This window comes from Colletotrichum lupini, chromosome 8, assembly GCF_023278565.1.
Source record: "Colletotrichum lupini chromosome 8, complete sequence".
Classification (NCBI taxonomy): domain Eukaryota; kingdom Fungi; phylum Ascomycota; class Sordariomycetes; order Glomerellales; family Glomerellaceae; genus Colletotrichum; species Colletotrichum lupini.
This window is the reverse complement of record NC_064681.1, coordinates 855,379-876,040: the sequence shown is the minus strand read 5'-3', so window position 1 is coordinate 876,040 and position 20,662 is coordinate 855,379. Positions and strand designations below refer to the sequence as shown.

At 52.1% G+C, this 20,662-nt stretch overlaps 7 protein-coding genes across 7 annotated transcripts; 4 read left to right on the top strand and 3 right to left on the bottom strand.

Annotated features, from left to right (window-relative positions):
- Positions 1-12: 12 nt before the first annotated feature.
- CLUP02_14743 (uncharacterized protein) lies at positions 13-875 on the top strand (the record flags this gene model as incomplete). The annotated part of the gene is made up of 5 exons (XM_049293670.1): positions 13-50; positions 103-262; positions 316-688; positions 712-754; positions 830-875. 5 exons carry the CDS (start codon positions 13-15, stop codon positions 873-875), a joined length of 660 nt encoding a protein of 219 aa, XP_049150816.1.
- Positions 876-2,748: 1,873 nt separating this feature from the next.
- Positions 2,749-2,994, top strand: CLUP02_14742 (uncharacterized protein; the record flags this gene model as incomplete). Its single annotated transcript, XM_049293669.1, has 1 exon — positions 2,749-2,994. One exon carries the CDS (start codon positions 2,749-2,751, stop codon positions 2,992-2,994), a length of 246 nt encoding a protein of 81 aa, XP_049150815.1.
- Positions 2,995-4,257: 1,263 nt separating this feature from the next.
- CLUP02_14741 (uncharacterized protein) lies at positions 4,258-5,229 on the top strand (the record flags this gene model as incomplete). The annotated part of the gene is made up of 3 exons (XM_049293668.1): positions 4,258-4,754; positions 4,829-4,925; positions 4,987-5,229. 3 exons carry the CDS (start codon positions 4,258-4,260, stop codon positions 5,227-5,229), a joined length of 837 nt encoding a protein of 278 aa, XP_049150814.1.
- Positions 5,230-5,512: 283 nt separating this feature from the next.
- Positions 5,513-8,570, bottom strand: CLUP02_14740 (uncharacterized protein; the record flags this gene model as incomplete). Its single annotated transcript, XM_049293667.1, has 13 exons — positions 5,513-5,525; positions 5,585-5,665; positions 5,731-5,813; positions 5,846-5,942; positions 6,002-6,781; positions 6,836-7,091; positions 7,161-7,424; positions 7,482-7,582; positions 7,662-7,717; positions 7,745-8,174; positions 8,242-8,310; positions 8,388-8,431; positions 8,553-8,570. The coding sequence occupies 13 exons, from the start codon at positions 8,568-8,570 to the stop codon at positions 5,513-5,515; spliced, it is 2,292 nt and encodes a 763-aa protein (XP_049150813.1).
- A 150-nt stretch (positions 8,571-8,720) lies between these two features.
- On the bottom strand, positions 8,721-10,037 carry CLUP02_14739 (aspartate-semialdehyde dehydrogenase; the record flags this gene model as incomplete). Its single annotated transcript, XM_049293666.1, has 3 exons — positions 8,721-9,523; positions 9,621-9,875; positions 10,010-10,037. The coding sequence occupies 3 exons, from the start codon at positions 10,035-10,037 to the stop codon at positions 8,721-8,723; spliced, it is 1,086 nt and encodes a 361-aa protein (XP_049150812.1).
- A 684-nt stretch (positions 10,038-10,721) lies between these two features.
- CLUP02_14738 (trichothecene efflux pump) lies at positions 10,722-13,288 on the bottom strand (the record flags this gene model as incomplete). The annotated part of the gene is made up of 7 exons (XM_049293665.1): positions 10,722-11,293; positions 11,356-11,727; positions 12,149-12,384; positions 12,520-12,578; positions 12,634-12,851; positions 13,161-13,189; positions 13,260-13,288. The coding sequence occupies 7 exons, from the start codon at positions 13,286-13,288 to the stop codon at positions 10,722-10,724; spliced, it is 1,515 nt and encodes a 504-aa protein (XP_049150811.1).
- Positions 13,289-14,141: 853 nt separating this feature from the next.
- CLUP02_14737 (RNA recognition domain-containing protein) lies at positions 14,142-18,215 on the top strand (the record flags this gene model as incomplete). The annotated part of the gene is made up of 15 exons (XM_049293664.1): positions 14,142-14,193; positions 14,247-14,289; positions 14,352-14,456; positions 14,525-14,573; positions 14,630-14,764; positions 14,880-15,084; positions 15,121-15,206; positions 15,250-15,758; positions 15,811-15,870; positions 15,924-16,196; positions 16,254-16,383; positions 16,440-16,530; positions 16,583-17,005; positions 17,062-17,132; positions 17,187-18,215. 15 exons carry the CDS (start codon positions 14,142-14,144, stop codon positions 18,213-18,215), a joined length of 3,261 nt encoding a protein of 1,086 aa, XP_049150810.1.
- Positions 18,216-20,662: the final 2,447 nt, after the last annotated feature.

Below are 20,662 nucleotides of genomic sequence, written 5' to 3'. Positions count from 1 at the left end.
CTAATTACCACCATGCTTCCTGGCCACTTTGCCTCCTCGTTGGAAAACTCGTGACTATTGACCTGGACCAAGTCGTCGATACCACCGTTTGCGGCTCTACAGAGATACAATTTCTTTGAGCTTTGTCGACAGCCCCAAAAACCCGGCAGTTGAAGGTCGTTGCGCTCTAAAGGCTGGGCCCTCGTGCCTCTCCGCCTGGCTAGACCAACCTAACGCGTTTGGTCATCGCTCGCCTTGTCTATCGATTTCATCTCCGCCATCCGTTACACTCTGTTCAGCCTCGTGGACTATCGTCCTCTGCCCTTTGTGACCTAGGACAAACAGAATCCCGGTTTGGACTTGGCCAAGACTGTCGGGCCGCCCGCTATCTCAGCAATCGCTGTCGCTCGCCTCCTCCCGATTCAGCCCACCTTGGCTGATGGTGGTTGGCGTCCGGAGCCTGCCTGGCCCTCCCTCGCCTCCGTGTCCGTGGGCTCTTCCGGGTCTCAGAACGCCCAGCGGCGCCTCTTCACGCTGTCGTTTGCTTCTTCAGACCGTCTGCTTCCAAATTCACCTCGCGACCCAGACCCCGCGAACCAAACGGCCGACGCCTCGCTCTTGACACCTGAACATCAGTGCTTTGCAACCCCTGTGTGTCCGTCCGTTCAGGTCAATCCTCTCTTCGTCCCATCTCCCCCGGATCCCGAATGTGTGTTTCACACGGACGCCTAGTTGGGCTGGCAGCCCCCGTCCCAGCTTATTTCAAGTTCTTCTGGTAGCATTGCTTATTCTTTACCCATGAGCTTTTCGATGCTGACGCGTCGGATCTGTCTTGCTACGTCGCAAGCAGTATGCTCTCGTCTGATGAGCCTCACATCAAGAAACTACGACGCTGAAAGCTGAACCCCTGAACCTGATTGAACAAGCACTCGCCTCTCCCTGGTCCTCTCAACTTGGCATCTAATATTTTATTGAGATACCCATTTCTTTTTGACTTTCGGGAGCTGCGTCGGGTTTTTGCATGTCTCGACCCTTTCTGGCTGTGTCTGTCTCTTGCATAGATCCGCACCATTGAAAACCCACAGAGAAGATGTTTCGCCTTTGATTGAGCTGCAGTAGACGATACAACATAGCCTCAGCGTCAAGCGGGCACTGCATATCAAATAACAAAGACGGAGAAGGGGGAAACGTCATCAGGCCGCAGGCTGTAAACATGCACGCACCGGCTTGGGCCGAGAACTGCAGAAGAAGCTCGCCGACTCCCCCGCACATGACACCCCTCTCACCCCCGAAACTGGCTGCCGGGATCAGTCCGTGCTTCGGCCGCGACGACGAACGGCACACGCATAACGTCGTCCCATGTCACGCACCGGCCGCCGACGTCCATCCGCATTTCCGATCTTCTTCTTTGAAACGTAAAACAGACTTTAGGCCGAGAGACGAGGGGGGAAGCAGGCGGCCATATATAGCTCCCCGCGACTTCTCGCGTCTCGCTCTGCACCTATCCGGATTTGTGCTGCCAACCAGCGCCCTTCCCGCGGTCTTGCTCCTGCATCGCATGGTTGTTTCACTTGCAGGTTTCCATCTTGAGTGTTTCTCTATATCCCTTCATATAGGCGAAATCTCCCGCGCGGCCCAGGACATATTTCTCCCCGACTAGGACCAAGCTCTGGAGCTTTGCACCACTTACGCAGCACAACAAGCAACTAACTATCAACAGACGAGAACGCTGGTGTGCTCCCCTGAGAAGCTTCTGCAGTTCGCCGAGCATCGATGTAGTATGCAAATGTATGATTAACAGCGCTATCCCGGCGTGCCATTGTTTGGTGTTTTGGCAGCTCGCGACTTTGTGAGGAAAGTCGTGACCGGCACCAAACACTGTTCAGTTCGCAACCCGTCCTAGATACAGTCAATCTGTGCGGCCCGGCTTGGCGCTTGATGGAGAAGTATTCGTGGCCTTTCACAGGCGAACGTATATGGGTGTCGTCTGCTGCGTTGGGTTCTGCCGCGGCTTATGATTTTCCGTCTCGCTTTTCTAGATCCCTCTGATACGACGCCCCAGCTCATCACGGGTCTTAGTAAATGAGTTCCATGGCTTCAGCAAAACCACCAGGCCGGTGTTGCCGCTTCATTGATCTGCTGTTCTTCCCTACACCGAAAGTAAAGTCACGATGTTATACGTTTCCTCGGCTTAGAGAACCAAGCCACACCTAGCCAAGCACGGAAGGTAAGGGAACCCATGCGCACGAGACCTCAACAGAGTTCGTCTCGACTGTCCAGTTCCCACTCGGCCCATCTTCTCCACACCCCTCCTCGCATTCTCCATCTCTGCCTCTCTTTCTTCAGGGTATTACTCGTTTGGAAAGGGGAAGCAAAGGTTCGAGGTGCCTGCGAAGGGACGTCTATGGGCTGCGCCACGGGAGGGCTTCTTGCGAGGCTTTTTTTCCTTACTCGATGGGTGACTTGGCACGTTTGCGAAGCTTAAAAGTGTTCATGTGGCAGTCTCGCAGCCGCCTCATGATCATGTTTGAAAATCCCGTTGTCGGTTTCCGTTAGGATTTTTGTCCTTGGCTTTTTCATCTTGCCCTTTTTACTCATCTCTTCCAAGACTTGGACAGTCAGTATTAGGTTTTAACTAGTCGCCGTAGTCCAAAGGGTCCAGGGGACCTATCTAACGCGCACGATAAACATCCCATTAGACTAAACCGACTGATTCTTCTTTACTCTCTACTCTCTGCTCAAGGTTACAAACCTTGCTTTACGTACCGGATGGGAAAACATAATACGCGAGGAAGCGTGTGTGGCGAGGTTTTGTTTGCTTTGTTGCAAGGGGTCCATCTCGGTTTGGGTGAGGCTCCGAGGGAAACCTTGACTCGGCCGACACCGTTGTGCTGCGTGTGCGAGTTCGGGGGAGCAGAGGGAGGTTGGGTATTGAGTGTTATTACTTTTCGTCTTATCTTACCGAGCCGAGGCACCTACCCAACTTCGGCATCCATCCCATGGCATTTGCCGTGACCTTGTTTGATCGCATTTTGTTGTTTGCGGGTTCATATCGGTCAACGGAGAGTGGACTTTCCGGACCTCGGAGGTCTAAAGGCTTCTTTCAATCGGGGATTTCAGCTTCATGTTCGATTCGACGCTGGTGATTATCAGTGTTACAGTTGTTATTGATCGTACCAAAGTGGCCAGGGTGACGCGAGGAGACAGCTACCTCGAGGCAGAAGCATACCAATGGTAGAGCTGATTCCGATGATCTACTTGCTTTTTGATACCAATGTGTTTTAGTTCGTTGCTGGATGGGTACCCTTTGATGTCGTGAACCGGGGTCGGGTAAGATGCATATTTGTTGAAGTATGGATTGTGCCTATCATAATACTCTATTGATTCACTGACTCCTTCAAAAGCCATGTCTTTCTGATAGATTGCGCATAGGCTTAGTGTTTGCTACACTTTGCCACATCGTGTCTTGGAACTGTTGAGTATTCAAAGTCAAGTCGATGCCACGTTGCCTCATTCGACTGCCAGAAACTACACAGAAACGGCACCCAGAGAAGATACCCCAGAGCCGAACGCGACGACCTGCTCTCCATCAGGGGTGTTCATTGTCACCAAACACTCAAAGGATTCCGTTGCTTTAACTACGGCATCCTAATTGAGGCGGGAAAGACTGCGAGAGGCTTCCCACAACCTCTTTCCTGCCACGACTGCGGTTGCGAAATTACCTACCTTGAATGGGTTCCAGAGCTACCAGCTAGGAGGCATATGAATTCGATGGAACAGACGAACTGGCAGTGTCTGAAACGCAACTCTGGCCATCCCGTACCCCTCTGAGTCTTCGATCACGCACCGAGGGGCGTCAGCAGGTTATGAATCAGGGTAGATGGAAAGAAACCTCGCTAGACACTAACCGAATTTATTTTTCTCTGAAATAGGGGTAGAGAAGTCTATACAATTTACGAATATGGTTATTCATCCTCACCTGTGGAACGGATCTGGCCATTGCCGGTGCCACTGTTTTGAGACGCGGGAACCGATCGAACCAGCTGTCCACCAACGGGCAACAAGATAAGCTCTCTCAATGAAGGAGCAGGCGAAGGGATTCCTCTTCATATGTCTCGTCTAACAAAGCTTAGCAACAAGTTCCTGAGATGAAGTCGGCCCCGCATGCACCCACGTTGGTGCCTAGTATAAGTATGGACACCCCGTTCCCTCCCCAGTGAAGAGCTCCTTTGTTGGTTCATCTCTCGGCACAAAGATATTCCTCCTCGCTCCCTCCGAATGGCGGAACCTTCATACTCGAGGAACGAGCTCGTCTCGGAGCTCACATCGTACCATGAATTCCTCACGCGGCTCTTCCTACCGCCAGAGGTCGTCCAACACCCTCCCGAGGGCGGCTGGGAGCACATCACGCCCGACTTCATCAAATCTCTCTGCCTCGGCAAGAACGACACCGTGGCGGACCTGATGAGGCATATCCCCTACGTCAGCCGTACCAAGGAGGACCACTGGGATCCGTGGATGGTCTACGAGGGCGCCACCGCTGTCGGTTTCACCGGCGACGTCGTCCTGAGCCTGCCCACCAGTACGCCGACGAGTGGCTCTTCGAGCCTTACGAAGGCAATATCTCGGCCGCACCCCTTCCGCCCCATGTGTTTGTTTACGCGACCATACCGTCCGGCCGCGACGGTCATTCTATCCTCATCGACACGGAGCGCGGCACGATCGTTCTTGCGGATCCCCAGACTGGTCCGGAGCCGACCAGGTTATCGGATCCTGTAAGTCTCCCGGAGATGCTGACTTATTCAAGCTTTTCCATGTCTGAATACGCTCCTAATCTTGCGTAATACAGCAAGCACCGGACGGAGAAGCCTGGCGCAGATTTCAAACCTACACAGTTCACGAGTTTTTTCGCCATGGCCAAGGAAAACATCAAAAAGTTTGAGATGGTATGCGCAATCCCCATGATTCAAACGCTACTATTACTTCTTGATGCTCATTACAACACAGACTGCCATGAATAGAAGACAAATATATGATACCACCCGGGACACGCCGCACGCGCAGATACACCGCGAGGAGGGCGTTTTCACGAAACGGTATGACAGGGAGAGGTGCATGAACAGGCTGGACGAGTACCAGGAGCAGAAAGATCGGGCGAATAGGCAGAATCGGGGGGAAGAAGAGCCCGCCAGTGTCTCCGCCGAGAGACATATCCACGATGTGAGCGTCTCTTCGGGAGCTGTATCCTGATATCAGATTTGTTGACGACAAAAGCCCCGACATGCTGGAAAAAGATATTGAGTGGCCGTAGAAAAGAATAGATGGATGACAAGAAACATTACTACCACTATCTACAATCTCTTGTAACATTCAATCTGCCTGTCAGCTTCTTTATACCTCGAGGCACAAGTCTTGCGCCCTTAGATTCACTGCCGAGTAAAGACAAATCTGTCTATTGATTTCGGCTTCACTACGTCCCCGTACGAGAAGACTTAGCCCAAATGATAACTAAGTAGATGTTTGCCATGCCCGTTTAGATCCTGTCTCTTGTACAATCGCGGCTTGTTTGTTTGAAATTCTCTCTTGCTCTAATAATGCGCCATACGTCCATTCTGTGTACATCCGTTGGGTATACCACTCTATCTGACCTGACCTGCCTGGGAAATCTCGACTCTTGAGAATGTATCTTATTTCACCATGTCACAATGAGAAGTACGATAGATTTGATAGAGGTACAAAAGATATGAGCACGACCAAGCCTTGTTGACATTAATGCTTGAGGCAGGACAGTATATATGAATTGGGTATGACCCCTGAGGAGCCTTCGCGTCCTTCTAGCAGAGACTCGCAACATAGGTTGTCTCACAAAGGCAACGAAGCCAGTCGACGATACCGACGATATATCTCGGTCCCCGTTGATCTTTTCTCCCCATGACATCGTCCACGGCTCGTGAGCTTCTAAACTAGAAGCTCTCGTTTCTCAACCCGCCCCAAGTAATCAATAGATAGAGTACCGACTCACGAGTACAAACGACCACAAACCGGGACCGAGACTGGCTCAGAATAAAAAGAACAGTGCCCGACGGTAGATGAGTCCACTACGCCCCATCTCAGAGTCTTCTCCCACATCTTTCCCTCGTCCGAGTCAGGGTGACACGCAGCAGGGGTAGCCGCGCTGCAGCTGCCCGCCAAGGACATGACCCCGAATCGCAAAGGACATCTCTCCGTGACAATGAGAAATCCCATCATGAAGATAATTACCACGAGAACACAAAAAACCCCGAGTGGCGACCACCCGCAGGCTGTCACACCGGCAAACGAGTTCCCCTCTACTAGTCGTACCATAGACCTGCCATCAGCTGAAGGGACATATACCTCCAGGTTGACGAGGAAGAAGCTCCGAGAAATGAGCCAGTGAAGTCCCCCTGAAAATGTTACAAGAGGGAACGAGTAGCGGTACGGCAGTTGAAGAAAGTAGGTATCTCGCTGAGCTCCTCTGCGTGTAGACGAGACGCGAAGACTCTTTGCCTCCTTCTCGTTGCCAAACCTGTCCCATTCAGCAATCAAGGATATACTGGTGTACTGGGCATTGTAAGTGGAGTAAATGAGTGACAGAATAATTTGAGGCGTGTTGACAAGCAGAAGATTAGCAAGTATAGATCCTTGACTCATGTCATCCGTGTTCAGGATGGTCTTGGTCTGCATGGCGCCGAGACCAAGCTTTGTGATATCGCCGCCACCTAACATGTGATTCAGGCCTCCAACCAGCAAACTTGCACAGGCGATGATGAGTCCAAAGTACCTGGTGGCGTTGTCAGCATGTAGATATAATGAAAGGAGGGAAACACAAGCATACAACAAGAAGCAAAGAAACCAAGCCGCTGGGCCAATGGCGACAGACTTCCGTTGCGGTTTGAGATCACATTGTATTGGACCTTTGGACCAATGTTGGGCAACAAAGTGGTCCTTGGACTTGAGGCACATATCCGCAGTCGACTCATCCTGATCTTCAAGGAAAGAGGTCACTGCATCTCCAATGGTCATCAGAGGATCTTCTTCGCCCATTCCGAAGGCGACGAAGAGCATCAAGACGCCTTTGGCAAAGTTAAACGCTGTCACAGTCCAGCAGAAAGTGCTGCTGAAGAGGAGCTTGCAATGCTATCCGGTCTTCTGGCTGTAACATTCCTTGACGCTTGATCCCAGAGGCTTCCAGCCTCCCGACGTAGTTCGCAATTCGACCAGATAGTCCTCGCATGTCGAGTTACCAGCGGGTATGCCGGCAATTCTTTCACCTGATTGGCCGCACATCCAAAGATATGGGTATCCCGAAATATCGAAGACCTCAGCCGTACGATTTTCTTCCTTCTTATCATCAGATACATGGAGTAAGTTTCCTCGTGAGGACAGGAAAGCGACTCGGTGGGCGTCGATGCATCGTGTTGCATCTATTTCCTCGACGTTACCGCCAAGAAAATTTAAGTACATGCTCTTCTAGTCGGCACTGTCGAGTGCGCCTTCGGTCTTGTTCCTTGAAATGTACGCATTCGTATTCAAGACGCTGTAGTCGTTCACTGATGTCGAGCTGAAGATGATGGAGTTGTATCTGATTGTTGATCAGTAAGGGCTCCGAGGGGGGAGAAACAGTAAAAGAGAAGATGAGGAAGTGTAATAACCATACTTACACCAGACGTAATGGAAGGGATGAAGCTGCAATCAATAGCCAGAAAATCTTCTTCTTCTATGTGATGTTCCAAAAGTTTCGAACACTGGCGACCCCAATGTCGAGCCATTGTTGTCTGGCGTGTGCATCGTCAATCTCTGGTCGGTTTGGTGCCATTAAGCCTTGCGTACAGTAATTACTACCCGCAAGAAGAATTATATCGAGGACGTTGATCAGAATATGGATCCCGATATTTAGTATTCGGATGGTTGAACAGTCCGTATCAAGCAGAATACCGACACCGTCACTTATCGTGTCACGTTTCTGGATGCTCGCCCATGGTGTGAATACAAAGTTGATGAAAAAAGTTGAGAAGGCTGCCACGGCGAAGTAAAACGCAGCTTGTCGCCATCGACTTTGGGAGAACTTGGGTCTACCCATCGTGATGGTTATCGGCGACGTTGATCGGAGAATACGCAGAAGAGCATGTTGGAATAGAAGAACATGAGCCAAGGCGAGATGGGAGATAAAAGACCTATGATAGAATTGCAGACACAGGGAATGTCTTTCTTCGATGCAGCTTGATCTTTAATTAGCCATACCGAGCGATTGAAGGCTGGTTCGGGATGCAGCATGCCTGCCCAGGTTCACCTCCGTGTAGGATTTGCTGACTGCAGCCGCAGTAGTATGCATACGCCTTCCACTCAACGAGGCAGCCTCTCAAACCCGAGAAACCTACCTAAGGTACCTCAGGTAGGATCCCGTTTCCAGCATAAAATACGCCAGTAGTGACTGCCGACAAAACTGTCACTCAAACGCCCGTCACTCTCATTTCGCACTCAGGTAAGGCCTCAAGACATTTTAAAGCGGGAAATCCATCGCAATCGGTATACCTACTTTTCATCTACCGTACGTCCAGATTCTCCTTCATGCTGTTTCAATTGTGATATTTCCGTGCCGTAAATGCGACCAACCGTGCACCCATACACCAATATTTTTGTGATCCCTCATGATAAATACCCGGCCATCCTCAAATCTTATCCGTTTCCACTTGTTCGTTTCCTCTCCATCTCAAAGATGCTTAAACGAAGCCCTTGAGCACAGCAGCCTCAGCATTGAGGATCGACGAGCCAGCAGCGCCAATGACAGTGTTGTGGCTAAGCGCAACAAACTTGATATCAAAGATTCCGCTCTCATCCTCCCGGACACGGCCAACGCTGACGGTGTACCCCCTACCGAGGTCGCGATCGAGTCTCGGCTGCGGCCGGTCAGGCTCGTCGTGCACGAGGATAGGGCTCTCGGGCGCGGAAGGGCACCCAAGCTTCTGCGCCTCAGAGACGTACTCGCGCAGCGCCTTCTTGACCTCCTCGGCCGAGGGCGCGGGGCGGCGCGCAAACTTGAGCGAGACGCAGGCTGTGTGGCCGTCGAGCACGGGCACGCGGTTGCACGCCGCGCTGACCTTGAGCTGGCTCTGGTCCTCGAACGCGGTGAGGTCCGAGGTGATGGTGCCGAGGATCTTTTGCGCCTCCGTCTCGAGCTTGTCCTCCTCGCCCGAGATGAAGGGGACGACGTTGTCAATCATGTCCATGGACGAGACGCCCGGGTAGCCGGCGCCTGAGACGGCCTGCATGGTGACGACGGAGACCTGGTCGACGGGGCCGAAGACGGCTTGCAGGGCCGCGAAGGGAATGACGAGGCCGATGACGGCGCAGTTGGAGTTGCAGACGAGGAAGCCCTTTTCGAGGTTGTGCTGCTTGCGCTGGTGGGGGATCAGGTCGAGATGGGGGAGGTTGACGGTGGGGACGACGAGGGGCACGAGGGGGTCGCGGCGGTAGTTCTTTGCGTTGGAGAAGACGGCGAGGTTGGCCTTGAGGAATTCCATCTCTGTTTTGGCCGTGGTGGTTAGCCATTGTTTCTCAATCTAGGCGAGTGCAGTCCTTCCTTCGCAGGCGTTGGAATAGCAGCACTTGGGAATACTCACCAATCTGGCCGGCAACGTCAGAGTCGAGACCGCTGAAGATGACGTCGCAGTCGCTGAACTCAGAGGCCTTGCACTCGCGGACGACGAGGTCGGCGACGGCGCCCATGGGCGAGGCCTGCTTCCACCTCACGGCATCGCGGTATTTCTTGCCGGCGGAGCGGGACGAGGCGCCGACAGCGACGAGCTTGAGGTACGGGTGCTGCGACAGAAGCAGGATGAAGCGCTGGCCGACGGAGCCGGTGCAGCCGAGAACGCCTTGAGGTGGACTCTGAATTAGCTTTGGATTGTTGGATACATCTTGAAAGGCGCCAAAGTTTGCAATCTGCCGATGTCGAGGTTTCCCGATGGCGGAAGGGCGGCAATGGCGGGGTGGAGGGGCTAAAACGTACCGCACTTCTTGACGGGGAATTCGCCCATTGTGAAAGATGACGAAGGGGTATCGAGGGTATCAATTGTCGAAAAGGAGGAATTGGACTGAATCAGCGAGGGCCACAGCTTGGAGATAAATAGAGAAATTGGGCGGGTTGGCAATGTGAGTCAAGGGGAGAGTGGCATGTCGCGGGCGGTGCCCCGGCCCAATAATTTTTGGGGTGAGCGACCGACGTCGGTTGCACCCCGCCATGCCCCGCCATCGGAGCTTTGGCTGTCGATGGACAAGATATTTCCCACTTCCATTGACAAACTTCAGTCTCCACACCCCACCACCTCAGCCAACGATCCAATGATCGTCAATCCAAAGACCGGCCGGGATCTGACGAACATCGATTGCAGCATCCGGTGAATAAGAACCTGGTCTCATTGGTCTCGCAACAGCTGTTATCATCGTCTGTCACCATCCCAGTCGTTCGATATGAGGCAATCCCCGGATTCCGTCGAATTACTACGCTCTCCCGTACCTGAACCCTTTGTGCCGCCTGCAATTCGCGAAACAACTCATGAGCGGATCTAGAAAACGCCTTTTGCGGAAACAGTTCATGCGTTTATTGTCTTTCCTCCTCTAACACTAAAGCAATGCTGGTCGAAAACAATCCGATGTGACCCAACCCCCAATGACCCAGCATCCTACTAAGCCGCCGTCAACAAAAAAACACTTGAGACAGATCAAATCACATCTGCGGCTGACACAGGCCGACCAAGCATCGACAACTCAAGTCCTGGTTCTTCGGCCGCTTCTTCATCATTCTGTGGGGCGTTTCCATCAGGGCCTTGCAATCTTCTTGCAACTTTCAGAGTATTGAACTGGTCCAGATTTGGAACGAAGCAAGCGGCGATCAGGAGAATAGCGGAGAAAGGGATGATGGCAAGGAAGATCGATCGAAGCGAATAACTGTATCCGGCTTGAATTGCGTTGGTAATTGCAAACCTGGAGAGTATGCTCACTGATGTGAACGCCGTCAAGTTGGTTTTCCCGTTCATTGTTGCTTGCTCTCGGATGGTGGTGGCCAGTTGTTTCAAAATGGGGCCGGGCAGGATAGCGTCCAAGACAACTGGCGTGACGGACTTGGTCAGCTCCTCCTCCAGCTTTTTCCTCAATAACAAGGTAACTAATGCCCTTGCGAAGGCACAGCCCAAGCTACACATTGAGCCGAGGACTCCTGATGCGAGGCCGATATCTTGCGGTTCCCACACAAGGGTGACACCAGTGATGGCAACGGCAACAATGTGGCCAAGAGCTAAGACGTATGTATCAGTCAAAAACTCTCAGGCAACGCCTGGCGATCGCCGCAAGACTTACCAAAAGACGCACATATGCCCGCCAGAACAATTAGTCCATGGCGGATGTCAAACCATATTGTGCATAATGGAGCCATGAGAGCCAGAGCAACACCTGACGCTACCATACACTGTTTTCTGAAGCGTTCACCACGTAGTGACGGAACAGCTGTCAAGGCTATTCCGAGTGTGGCACCAAAGGGTAGCAATGAGGCAGACCAAGCAACCGTGTGCGAGTCCTTGTTGAAAACCTTTCCGATAACAAATGGCCAGAGGACGGTGAGGGCATAAAAAACCATCGAGGAGAAAGTTGCACAAGCAACGAGACTTGCGAACTGGACATTCTTGAACATCTTTGGAGGCATGAGAGGCTGTTCGGCGGTGGAAAATGCTTCTGCGATACGTTAGAAGATATGTCAGAATATTCGAATGCGATCCAACCTTACCGTATATTACAAACAAGACAAGCGCTGAGAAACCACCGACTAGGGTTCCAATGATCTCTTTGCTGACAGAAGGGTACGAGGAGATTCCCAAACAGAACCCGAGTGGCAACAAAACGCAGCCAGAGACGTAAAGGAAGATGCCGACAAAGTCCAAATGCTTGATCATCTCAAGCTTGGTCTTCCCAGCCACATTGAGCTGCTAGAACGAAGGTGGGCGATAGAGTCCCAGATACAAGAGAAAGGAGACGAAAGCCAGAAAGGCTCCCGTGTAATAGCCCCAACGCCATTGCACCGGGCTGCCATCGTCCAACAATGATGGGATTATGGCAGAGCCCAAACCAGCAACAAGGAATGGCAGTACTAAAGTACCGGCAACTGTTCTTGCTCTGTCCTTGTTCGGCACGAGTTCGGCTACAGCAACTCCAAGAGGTAGCTGGGCGGCAGCAGCCATTCCGTTGCAGATATTGGCGGCGATGAGCATCTCGGCGTTGAGCGCAAAGGAGCCGAGGAGGCAGCCGACGACTCCCAGAAGGGAGGTTCCGACAATGAAGTGCCTCCGTCCGTACAGGTCTGAAAGCCGACCGAGGAGGAGAAATCCGATGGAGCTTCCCATGAACTACATGATTGGCGTCCAATGCACCTTGTCTGTCTGAGGTAGGTCTGTATGGAACAGCACACTATTGTTTGTCATTAGTATGAGCCAAGGGAGGCCGTATTGTGTTCATGATCACAGCACGTACCTCGTGTTTCCGGGTGCTACCCAACCCAGAAACGCAGCTGTGATGGCCAATGATTGGGCCTGGAGTGTATCAGTCAGATTTAATAACAACAACAAGATGGAATGGATTACTTACCAACATCAATAGCCAGATTCTGCCACTTTCTGACGAGATGGTAGTGCCGAGAGCGTCCCTGTCCACATTCCGGACGGTCCCACCGATGTGTGTTACCTGGAGATGGCTTCCCATGTTTTCGAAGTCCCAGCAGTCGTCATTTATGACGGCTTCTCCTCGAGAAGCTTGTTGCGTTTGCGGGTTTCGGACCACCCTGACTACACCGTCGTCGACCATGTCTGTAGATTTTGTTTGAACTTGAGTGTCTGGTATTGAATAGTTCAAGCGAAGTGCCAAGAAAAGAATAGCTGTGATTATGCCTGCGGGTGATGATGTGTTGGTGTGATGTAGCTCGGAAATAGAAAGGAGACGTGGGAGAGGCAGACATGCCCTTATGTCCTCGCCGATCGTCGTCTTCCTTCCACCCACTACTACTTTATTGGAGGAAGTTTCTACCTTCCAACCTGCCTAAGGTACCACAGAGATCTCAGATTTATCAGGCAGGTGTTGTGTTGGGCGAAGATCGCGAAGACGAACTGGACGGTAACCGTCCTTGCCCGATGAAGCTTTTGAGTATCTGGGAAGTAGCGCTCTAGAGCTGCGCGAGGATCCAAGTAGGTACCTCACAGGCCCCTGTGTCAACTCACATAGATTCTGGAGTGGAAGGTTCAGCCATGTCGTATTCAGTCTTGCTAATGCACATACCTGGGCCTGAATCGGGATACTGAGAGACAAGATAAGGCCAAGAGTGCCCTGAGGTAAGAATGGGAGACGCCAAGGGCCTTCCCGCTTACAGAATCTTTCGTGTGCTGTTCAGCAGAAGATGTACTCGAGTACCTTCTTCAAGGAGTATTGGCGTGACCTCAATTGCCCTGCCCTCTCAGCCCGCAATGAGATGCGTTCTTGAATGCTGAGATTCATCATTGTCGATCTTTCCCTCTTGGAAGCAGTGCGATGTTTGCAACCTGGGAAACCTAAGCTACCTAACTTGAACCAAACGATGATGAAGTATCATCATCGACGAGTCCCCCAATAATCAGGCATGAGCTCTACTGACTGGACTTGGATAATTGAGGACACATTATATACACATTTAATGTGTAAGCCTATTCCATATCGAATCAATTCTTCAGTATGATTGTCATTACATCTTCCAAAGGGCACATTCCACAAACCATGAGGCTAGAAGAAAATAGGAAATCAAAGTGATTTTTTGAAGGGGGAACAGACGATGGACGAAATAACTGAAGAAACATAAGAAAAAAGAGACTGTTCAAGTTGCCTGTGTGGAAGAGGTGTGGAGGGAGAGTGTAGGAGGATGAGCAGGAACCAATGCTCCGCAAGGCATTTTCATCACCATATTCTCGACAAAGAATATTGTACTTCAGCTTACACTTTCATTTGTTTAGAAAAAAATCCATAAATCTCATGATGTCATTGTCTTGCTGTCTCTTTCAGCGGTAATATTAGCGATGAAGTGAGTAAAGCTCGTGTTCGTCTTACAGCTCATCTTCGTCTTAGAACCCTCAATGCCTCATCCCTCACTGGTGAAACTTGACCGCAATATTTGGTCACCTTCATGTAACGTAGATGCATCAGACGGAAGGCAGGAGCAACCCTCATGATGGGTTGAGTATCGCCTGAGGCAGGAGTCTTCAACTTGTACCTGCCATATTCGTCAGTCGTATTCTGCCTGCTTCCCAGATTTCCCCGGGTGAACAAAGTCTCTCCACTTGGAGCGCACAAACTCCTTCTCAACTTGTTCTCACCCACATCAGACGAGAGCTGCCGTCCCAAAATCGCGATGAGGGCAGCCCATCTCATCGCCGCACAAGAAACGATGAGTGGGCTGGTGAGAGCATCCCATACCTATTCTTTCAATCGGAATTCTGATAACTGACTTGCTGAACAGCTCTCTCGATATTTTGCTTCAAAACTACAACAATCTGCTTCAAAAACTTGTTCGAAAAATCTGCTCGAAAATTTGCTCGAATAACTCGCTCAAACAATACTGCAGGAGCAGGCAGAGCCCCTTGTTTACAAGGGTGCTCTCGCCCTCCTTGCAATCACCTGTCGGGTCATGACCTCACCTCACGAAGGGCGGGAGCAAGCTATCATCGACAAGGCTGCTCCTGCCCACCCTGCAACTATCGTGAGTGAGGTCACAAACACCTCACAAAGGGGTGAGAGCAGACAAGCCTGTCACTCATGAGGCTGCTCTCTGCCCTACCCTTTGTGATTTAAGGTCATGATCTCACAAAGGGCAGGAACAGGTGAGAGCTCTCGTTCATGAGGCTGCTCTCGCCTCTTCTGTGAGATTATGGCCTTTCATCGCAAAGGGCGGGAACAGACGAGGCTGCTCTCGCCTTTTTGCAACTCTCGTGAGTGAGGTCATGACCTCACAGAAGGCGGGAGCAGGCCGGGCATCAGCCCATGAGGCTGCTCCCGCCCTCTCAGCAACTATTGCGAGAGGTGAGTGACCCACGATAGCCTCATTTCAAGCCCTAGCCTTGCCCTGTGGGTTGAATCTGAATCCCACGATCTCTCTATCCTCTGGATTCCTCTACCTCTCGGAAATTCACCCACCCTTTGCTGTTTGTTTACCTTCTTCAACCTCCACAACTCACACATCAGCAGTCAAAATATCTACACTTCTCTTCACACAACAACCCATACCCACAACCCATACCCATTCCCATCTCAAGCTTCCACTGCTTCTTGCCTACATCACTTTCTCATATCCAATCTCATCATTCTCGAAGCTCTCAATCCTCGAAACCGTCGTTTGCGAAATTAACAACTTCAGCATACACATTCGCGATGGCTTCAATGAGCGATCTCCTGGCTGACCCGGCTGACAGAGCCATGTTCATGGAGCGCCTTGAGCAGCTGGGAATCCAGCACGACCGTGAGCAGGCGCTCCGCGTTGCTGCGATGGCCTCGCAGAATGCTGGCCAGGCTGGCGACCGCAATGGTCGCAAGTCCACCGGAAAGTCCTCCTCCTCCTCGGAGGATGGTGAGACTGGCGGCGGCGTCCGCCTTACCAACGAGTACCTCGCGGGTAACCCGTACGGCTTGCTCGCGTCTCTTGAGACAGCTGAGAGCTCGGCGCAGTTGAACACTTCTTCTCTGAGAGGCAGTCCTTCGTAAGTGACATCTGTTCTACGGCATTTTCTCATCACCACTGACATTTGATAGTCGTTCTTCCAAGGATGCCGCCAAGGCGCTGCGTCCTACTTCGTCCGCCACAGCCGCTGTGTAAGTTTGGAATTTCCATCACGTTCTGGACATAATCTGACTTTGTTTCATAGGGGTGGCAGCCGCTCCACCATCCCTGAGACCACCGCTAGCGACGTCTTCACCGAGACCGCGTCTGGCTCAGGCAAGGATCCCGTGGTCACGGCCTTGTCTTACACCCTCGGTCAGAGCAACCTCCAGACCTCGGAGATTGGTGCCAATGGCATGTCTCAGCGCAATGAGTATGTCGGTGGCTCTCCCAGCAAGGGCATCTCTTCCTTCGTGCGCAATGTCGCCGATACCTCTCAGTTCGGCTTCCCTACTGGTTCTTGCATCTTCGTTGCCAAGTAAGTTCTAATCTCGAGAGAAGCTCATCAGTGCTCAACACTAATTTATCATATCAGCCTCCCTGAGTACAAGGATGACATTACTCTCGAGGCCGCTGTGATCAGCGAGTTCGACCGCTTCGGCGTTGTCTTCGTCAAGATTCGTCGCGATGGAAGCGGCATGCCCTACGCCTTCGTTCAATTCAATGTAAGCAGCTTTCCAAATGGTATTCACTCTCGACAGCCTCGCTAACACAATCACAGACGAAGGAGGATGCCGAGAATGCCCGCATCCAGGGCAGAGGAAGCTTGATTCTTGGTCGCCCGTGCCGCACCGAGACTGTTCGCGCCAACCGTGAGTTCGTTCTCCTTACGTTCTCGTGATTGAAGCTGACATTCTGACATAGGCACCTACATCATCTACCGCCATGATCGAGTTAATATGACGGTTGAGGAGGCCCAGGAGCTCTTGACTCCATTCGGCGCCCTTGACAGAATCAACCTTTTGGACAAGGAGATTCAAGAGAAGCTCGGACTTCCGGTCACTGTTCGTGTCCAGTTCGCTGTTCATGATCCCTCTCAGCAGGTGCTTCGGGCTTTCCGCATGAACCACACATACAGGGTTGAGTCGTACGACTTCAAGAAGGCCATGCAGATCCGCGCTCGCATGCCTCACCGTCCTCCCATGGAGAACAACACTGCAGAGCGTGACGGCCGTTCCATCTTCATGGGTGATCTCCCCCTCGGTTTCACCGAGGACAAGATTCGCAACCTCATGGATCAAATTGGAGGTGTGGTTGCCGTTCATACCCAGCAGTGCGCTTACGAGGGTGAGTCTCAATCAATACCTCCTATGCTTATGTGAACGAAACTGACAGCTGCACAGACGGTCCCAAGCAGATTGCTTTTGTTGAGTTCACCAACGTCAGCTATGCCCGGTCTGCCATTGAGCGTTTCGTAAGTCTTACTTGACTGAAGTGTGAAGAACCTTCAAGCTGACTTGCTCACTAGAATGACTCCCTCGTCGAGGACCACATCATCCGCGTTCAACAGCGTATGGATAGACGTCGTCGCTACGGCGGCTTCAACGGCGGCGGCAGCAACCGCGCCTTTCAGAACAACAGCTACCATGGCAGTGTCGCTTCTACTCCTGCTCGTCTTAGCCATGTTCAGCAGCGCCTGACCAGCCTGGCCATCGAGGCTGCTCCCTCCTCCGAGGCTGCCCAGGGCACCTTGACTGTCATGCCACCTAGCTATCCTCTCAACCCCAGACATGGCCTGATGGTTGGCACGCAGTCGCTGCAGGCTCCGCAGAATGGCGATTACATGCAGCAGAACACCCAGCAGAGCGTGCAGCAGAACATGCAGCAGAACATGCAGAGCATCCAGACTCAGACTCAGATGCACCCACAGATCAACAGCAACCAGGGCATGCAGATCCAGACTCAGCAGCCCTTGAACAACCAGATCGTTTCGCAGATGCAGATGCAGCCTGGCCCGATGCAGCAGGTTCAGCCTGCTATGCACTCTCCTATGCACATGCAGCCCATGAGCAACCAGATGAGCACCCATATGAACAACCAGATCGCTCAGCAGTCTCCCATGAATGCGCAGCCCATGGGTCACAACATGAACCAGCAGATGATTCAGCAGGCTCCCATGAACGCGCAGCCCATGGGTCAGCAGATCAGCCAGCCCATGGCCCAGGGAATGCCCATGCAGCAGACTCCGGTCCAGTACCCCATGGCCCCTCCCCCCGTTCCTTCTCAGATGGGAACTCCTATGCACAACAACAACAATGGCATGCCGTACTACGCTCAGGGTGGCCCCGTCCAGACCCCTGTTCAGCAGTCTCCCGTTGGCTTCTGGGGCTACGGCCACGGCACTCCTCTCTGGACTCCGTTCACTCGCGATTTCGCGCCGCACTCTTCCCCGGCCCACCACCCTCAGATGCCCTTCACTGGTCTGATGCAGTCCGAGCCTGTCATGAGTGATGTCAACCAGGCCTTCGTCACTGACGGCTCCGACCGTTCCAACTAGACTCCGGACTTCTCTTGGTTCATTCCAAATCTTTCTTTCGAATCCTCTTTGGGTTCCAAATAGTGTGTTTACCCTTCTTCGAATCTTGTGTTTTACTACAAGATTTTCCTCTTCAACAAAAGTTTGGTGGTTTTTTTCTTCAGATACGGTGGGAACTTGAAAGCATTGGAGGGGTTCAAATATGCCAGGACCTTGGTCTTGTACTCGAATGATCGGAATGACTCGGTTATAGAGAACAGGAATTGGGGATCATAGATGAACTTGGGTTTTGTGCAGAAAGCACCGTTGTCTACTCGAGGTGTAAGGACATTCACTACCATTACGGATAGATTAGTCAGGAATGCACGCTTGAGTAGACCTTTTTGAGCCTCCCACTTCGCATGTGATTGTGACATACTGAACGTCATACACTTGTAGTGGACATGGAGTAAATCGACTGTCTTGTTCAGAGACGGGGTCAGTGGTGCTGGCGCGTGATAATGCTCCCCAAGTCGGCTGAAAGTTTACAGAGGCAATAGAGGTTCACGGGCAATCGGTTTGTTAAAGGTTTGAGGGAGTTTTGAACTCAGCAGTGTAACGAATTGAACGGATCAGACTGTAAAAACCCAGTAGTGTAATCCTGGACAGCTTTGCGCATTTTCCACGGCAAGGCCTAGACTATGATGACCTCCAATGAATGGTGGTTGTAGGGAATGGGAGATGAGGTGTCGTTGAAGGCGGAACACGGTCTTTCTTTCCCCCGCATGGAAGCTCGAGCTCGTTGTACTGGTACCCATGTACCTTACATTGGTGCCGAAAGCTCCAAGACAAGCAACCGGGAATATTACTCTGAGCAACAGTTGACGATCGTAACCGGAGAGCTAAACTTGCCAAATTTCCCGCCAAAACGGGACACGGAGAGAGGCACGGAGGTCAATTGCCAATCGCCGCCCACAGACTCGACAGCACCACGGGCGCATCGCGCGAGCGAGCTTCGAATCCGAACAGCCGAAAAATCACTTACAAAGCTAACCTGTCGGCGGCGCCGGCGAAACGACCGCAAAGATGCGCGCGACGCCCTCACTGATGGCCAAGGGCATATTCTCCCGAACCATGGACGAGTTCAAGCGTCGCGCAAGTATTGGTAAGTTCCGACTATACACTAGTTACCCTTACCTGGATTGTACGGGTCAAGAAAGCTAACGTAACATTGCGACAGTCGCAAAAGCCGAAGGCATCAAGGGCCCCTCGGGTCCCTACATCCTCCAAGACTTCCGCGCACCGGGCTCGACCGACGACTGCAAACTCATGTCCGACCAAGAGATTGGCGGCTTCTCCCACAGCGCCCTCGAATGGGTCTCCTCCACCCCCTCCTCGACAGCGACGACAAGATCACCACAAAGCACGCCGACGACAAGCGCAGGCCACGCCCGCTTCCACGGTACAATATCAACAGACCTCCCCAAAAACGACCCCAAAATTCAACGCACAGGCTTCGCGGCATGGCGGACGCCAGACCAGAAGCCCACGCTCTTCGGCAAGGCCGTCTGGGACATTGACCCGTACTCCTACCTCGCGATGCGCGTGAAGTCGGACGGCCGGAGCTACTTTATCAACCTGCAGACGGACTCGGTGGTACCGACGGATTTGCACCAGCACAGGCTGTTCGCCAAGCGGCCCGGGGAGTGGGAGACGGTGTTTGTCAAGTGGAACGAGTTCGTAAGGACGAATCACGGCTTCGTTATTGAGCCGCAGACGGAGATGCTAAGGTCCAAGGTCACGACGGTTGGCGTGGGGCTTACGGATCGGGTGCCGGGGCCATTTGAGCTCTGCATCGAGAGGATTTGGGCAACGAATGATGTTGATGAAGTTGATGGGGGCAGTGAGAGTGATATTTTGGCTGCGGATGAGGCGAGAGAGGCGCGGGAGAGCGAGTTGAGGAATCGGCAGGGGGAGAGCATTCGTTGGAAAGAGACGTGAGAAAATCGGAGAAGTTTTGAACAGATGCTGACTTCGAAATCGGGAGTGCCGGTCTGGGAATGCATCACAAGCTCCTGAACAGAGCAGGTTCGCTAGAGGTCACATGCTGGCTTGGGAGAGAATTTGAGTTCAACAGCCGGCCCGGCCGAAGACCTCAGCCCATCATCAAATATTGTAAGAATATCTGTAAGATAAGGTACAAATGTAATGCATCATGTCAAGAACCAGGTGCAACGCTTTGGGGAAGAGATGACATCGTTCCACGTAACACCTCAGAATAAATCTTCTTTGGTTGAATCGCTACTGTGATTTTGAAGATTTGCCACTCAATTAGAATCAATCGTCTTTGAGAAAAAAATACAACTTCGACGTATAATACTCGACAGCGATGTGTGTCGTGAAGGTAGTCGCGAAACAGACGTTCATGAGCCATACAAGCATTGGTGACCAATCACATTTCTCGCTGGCTGCTGTGGGGACGCGCAACA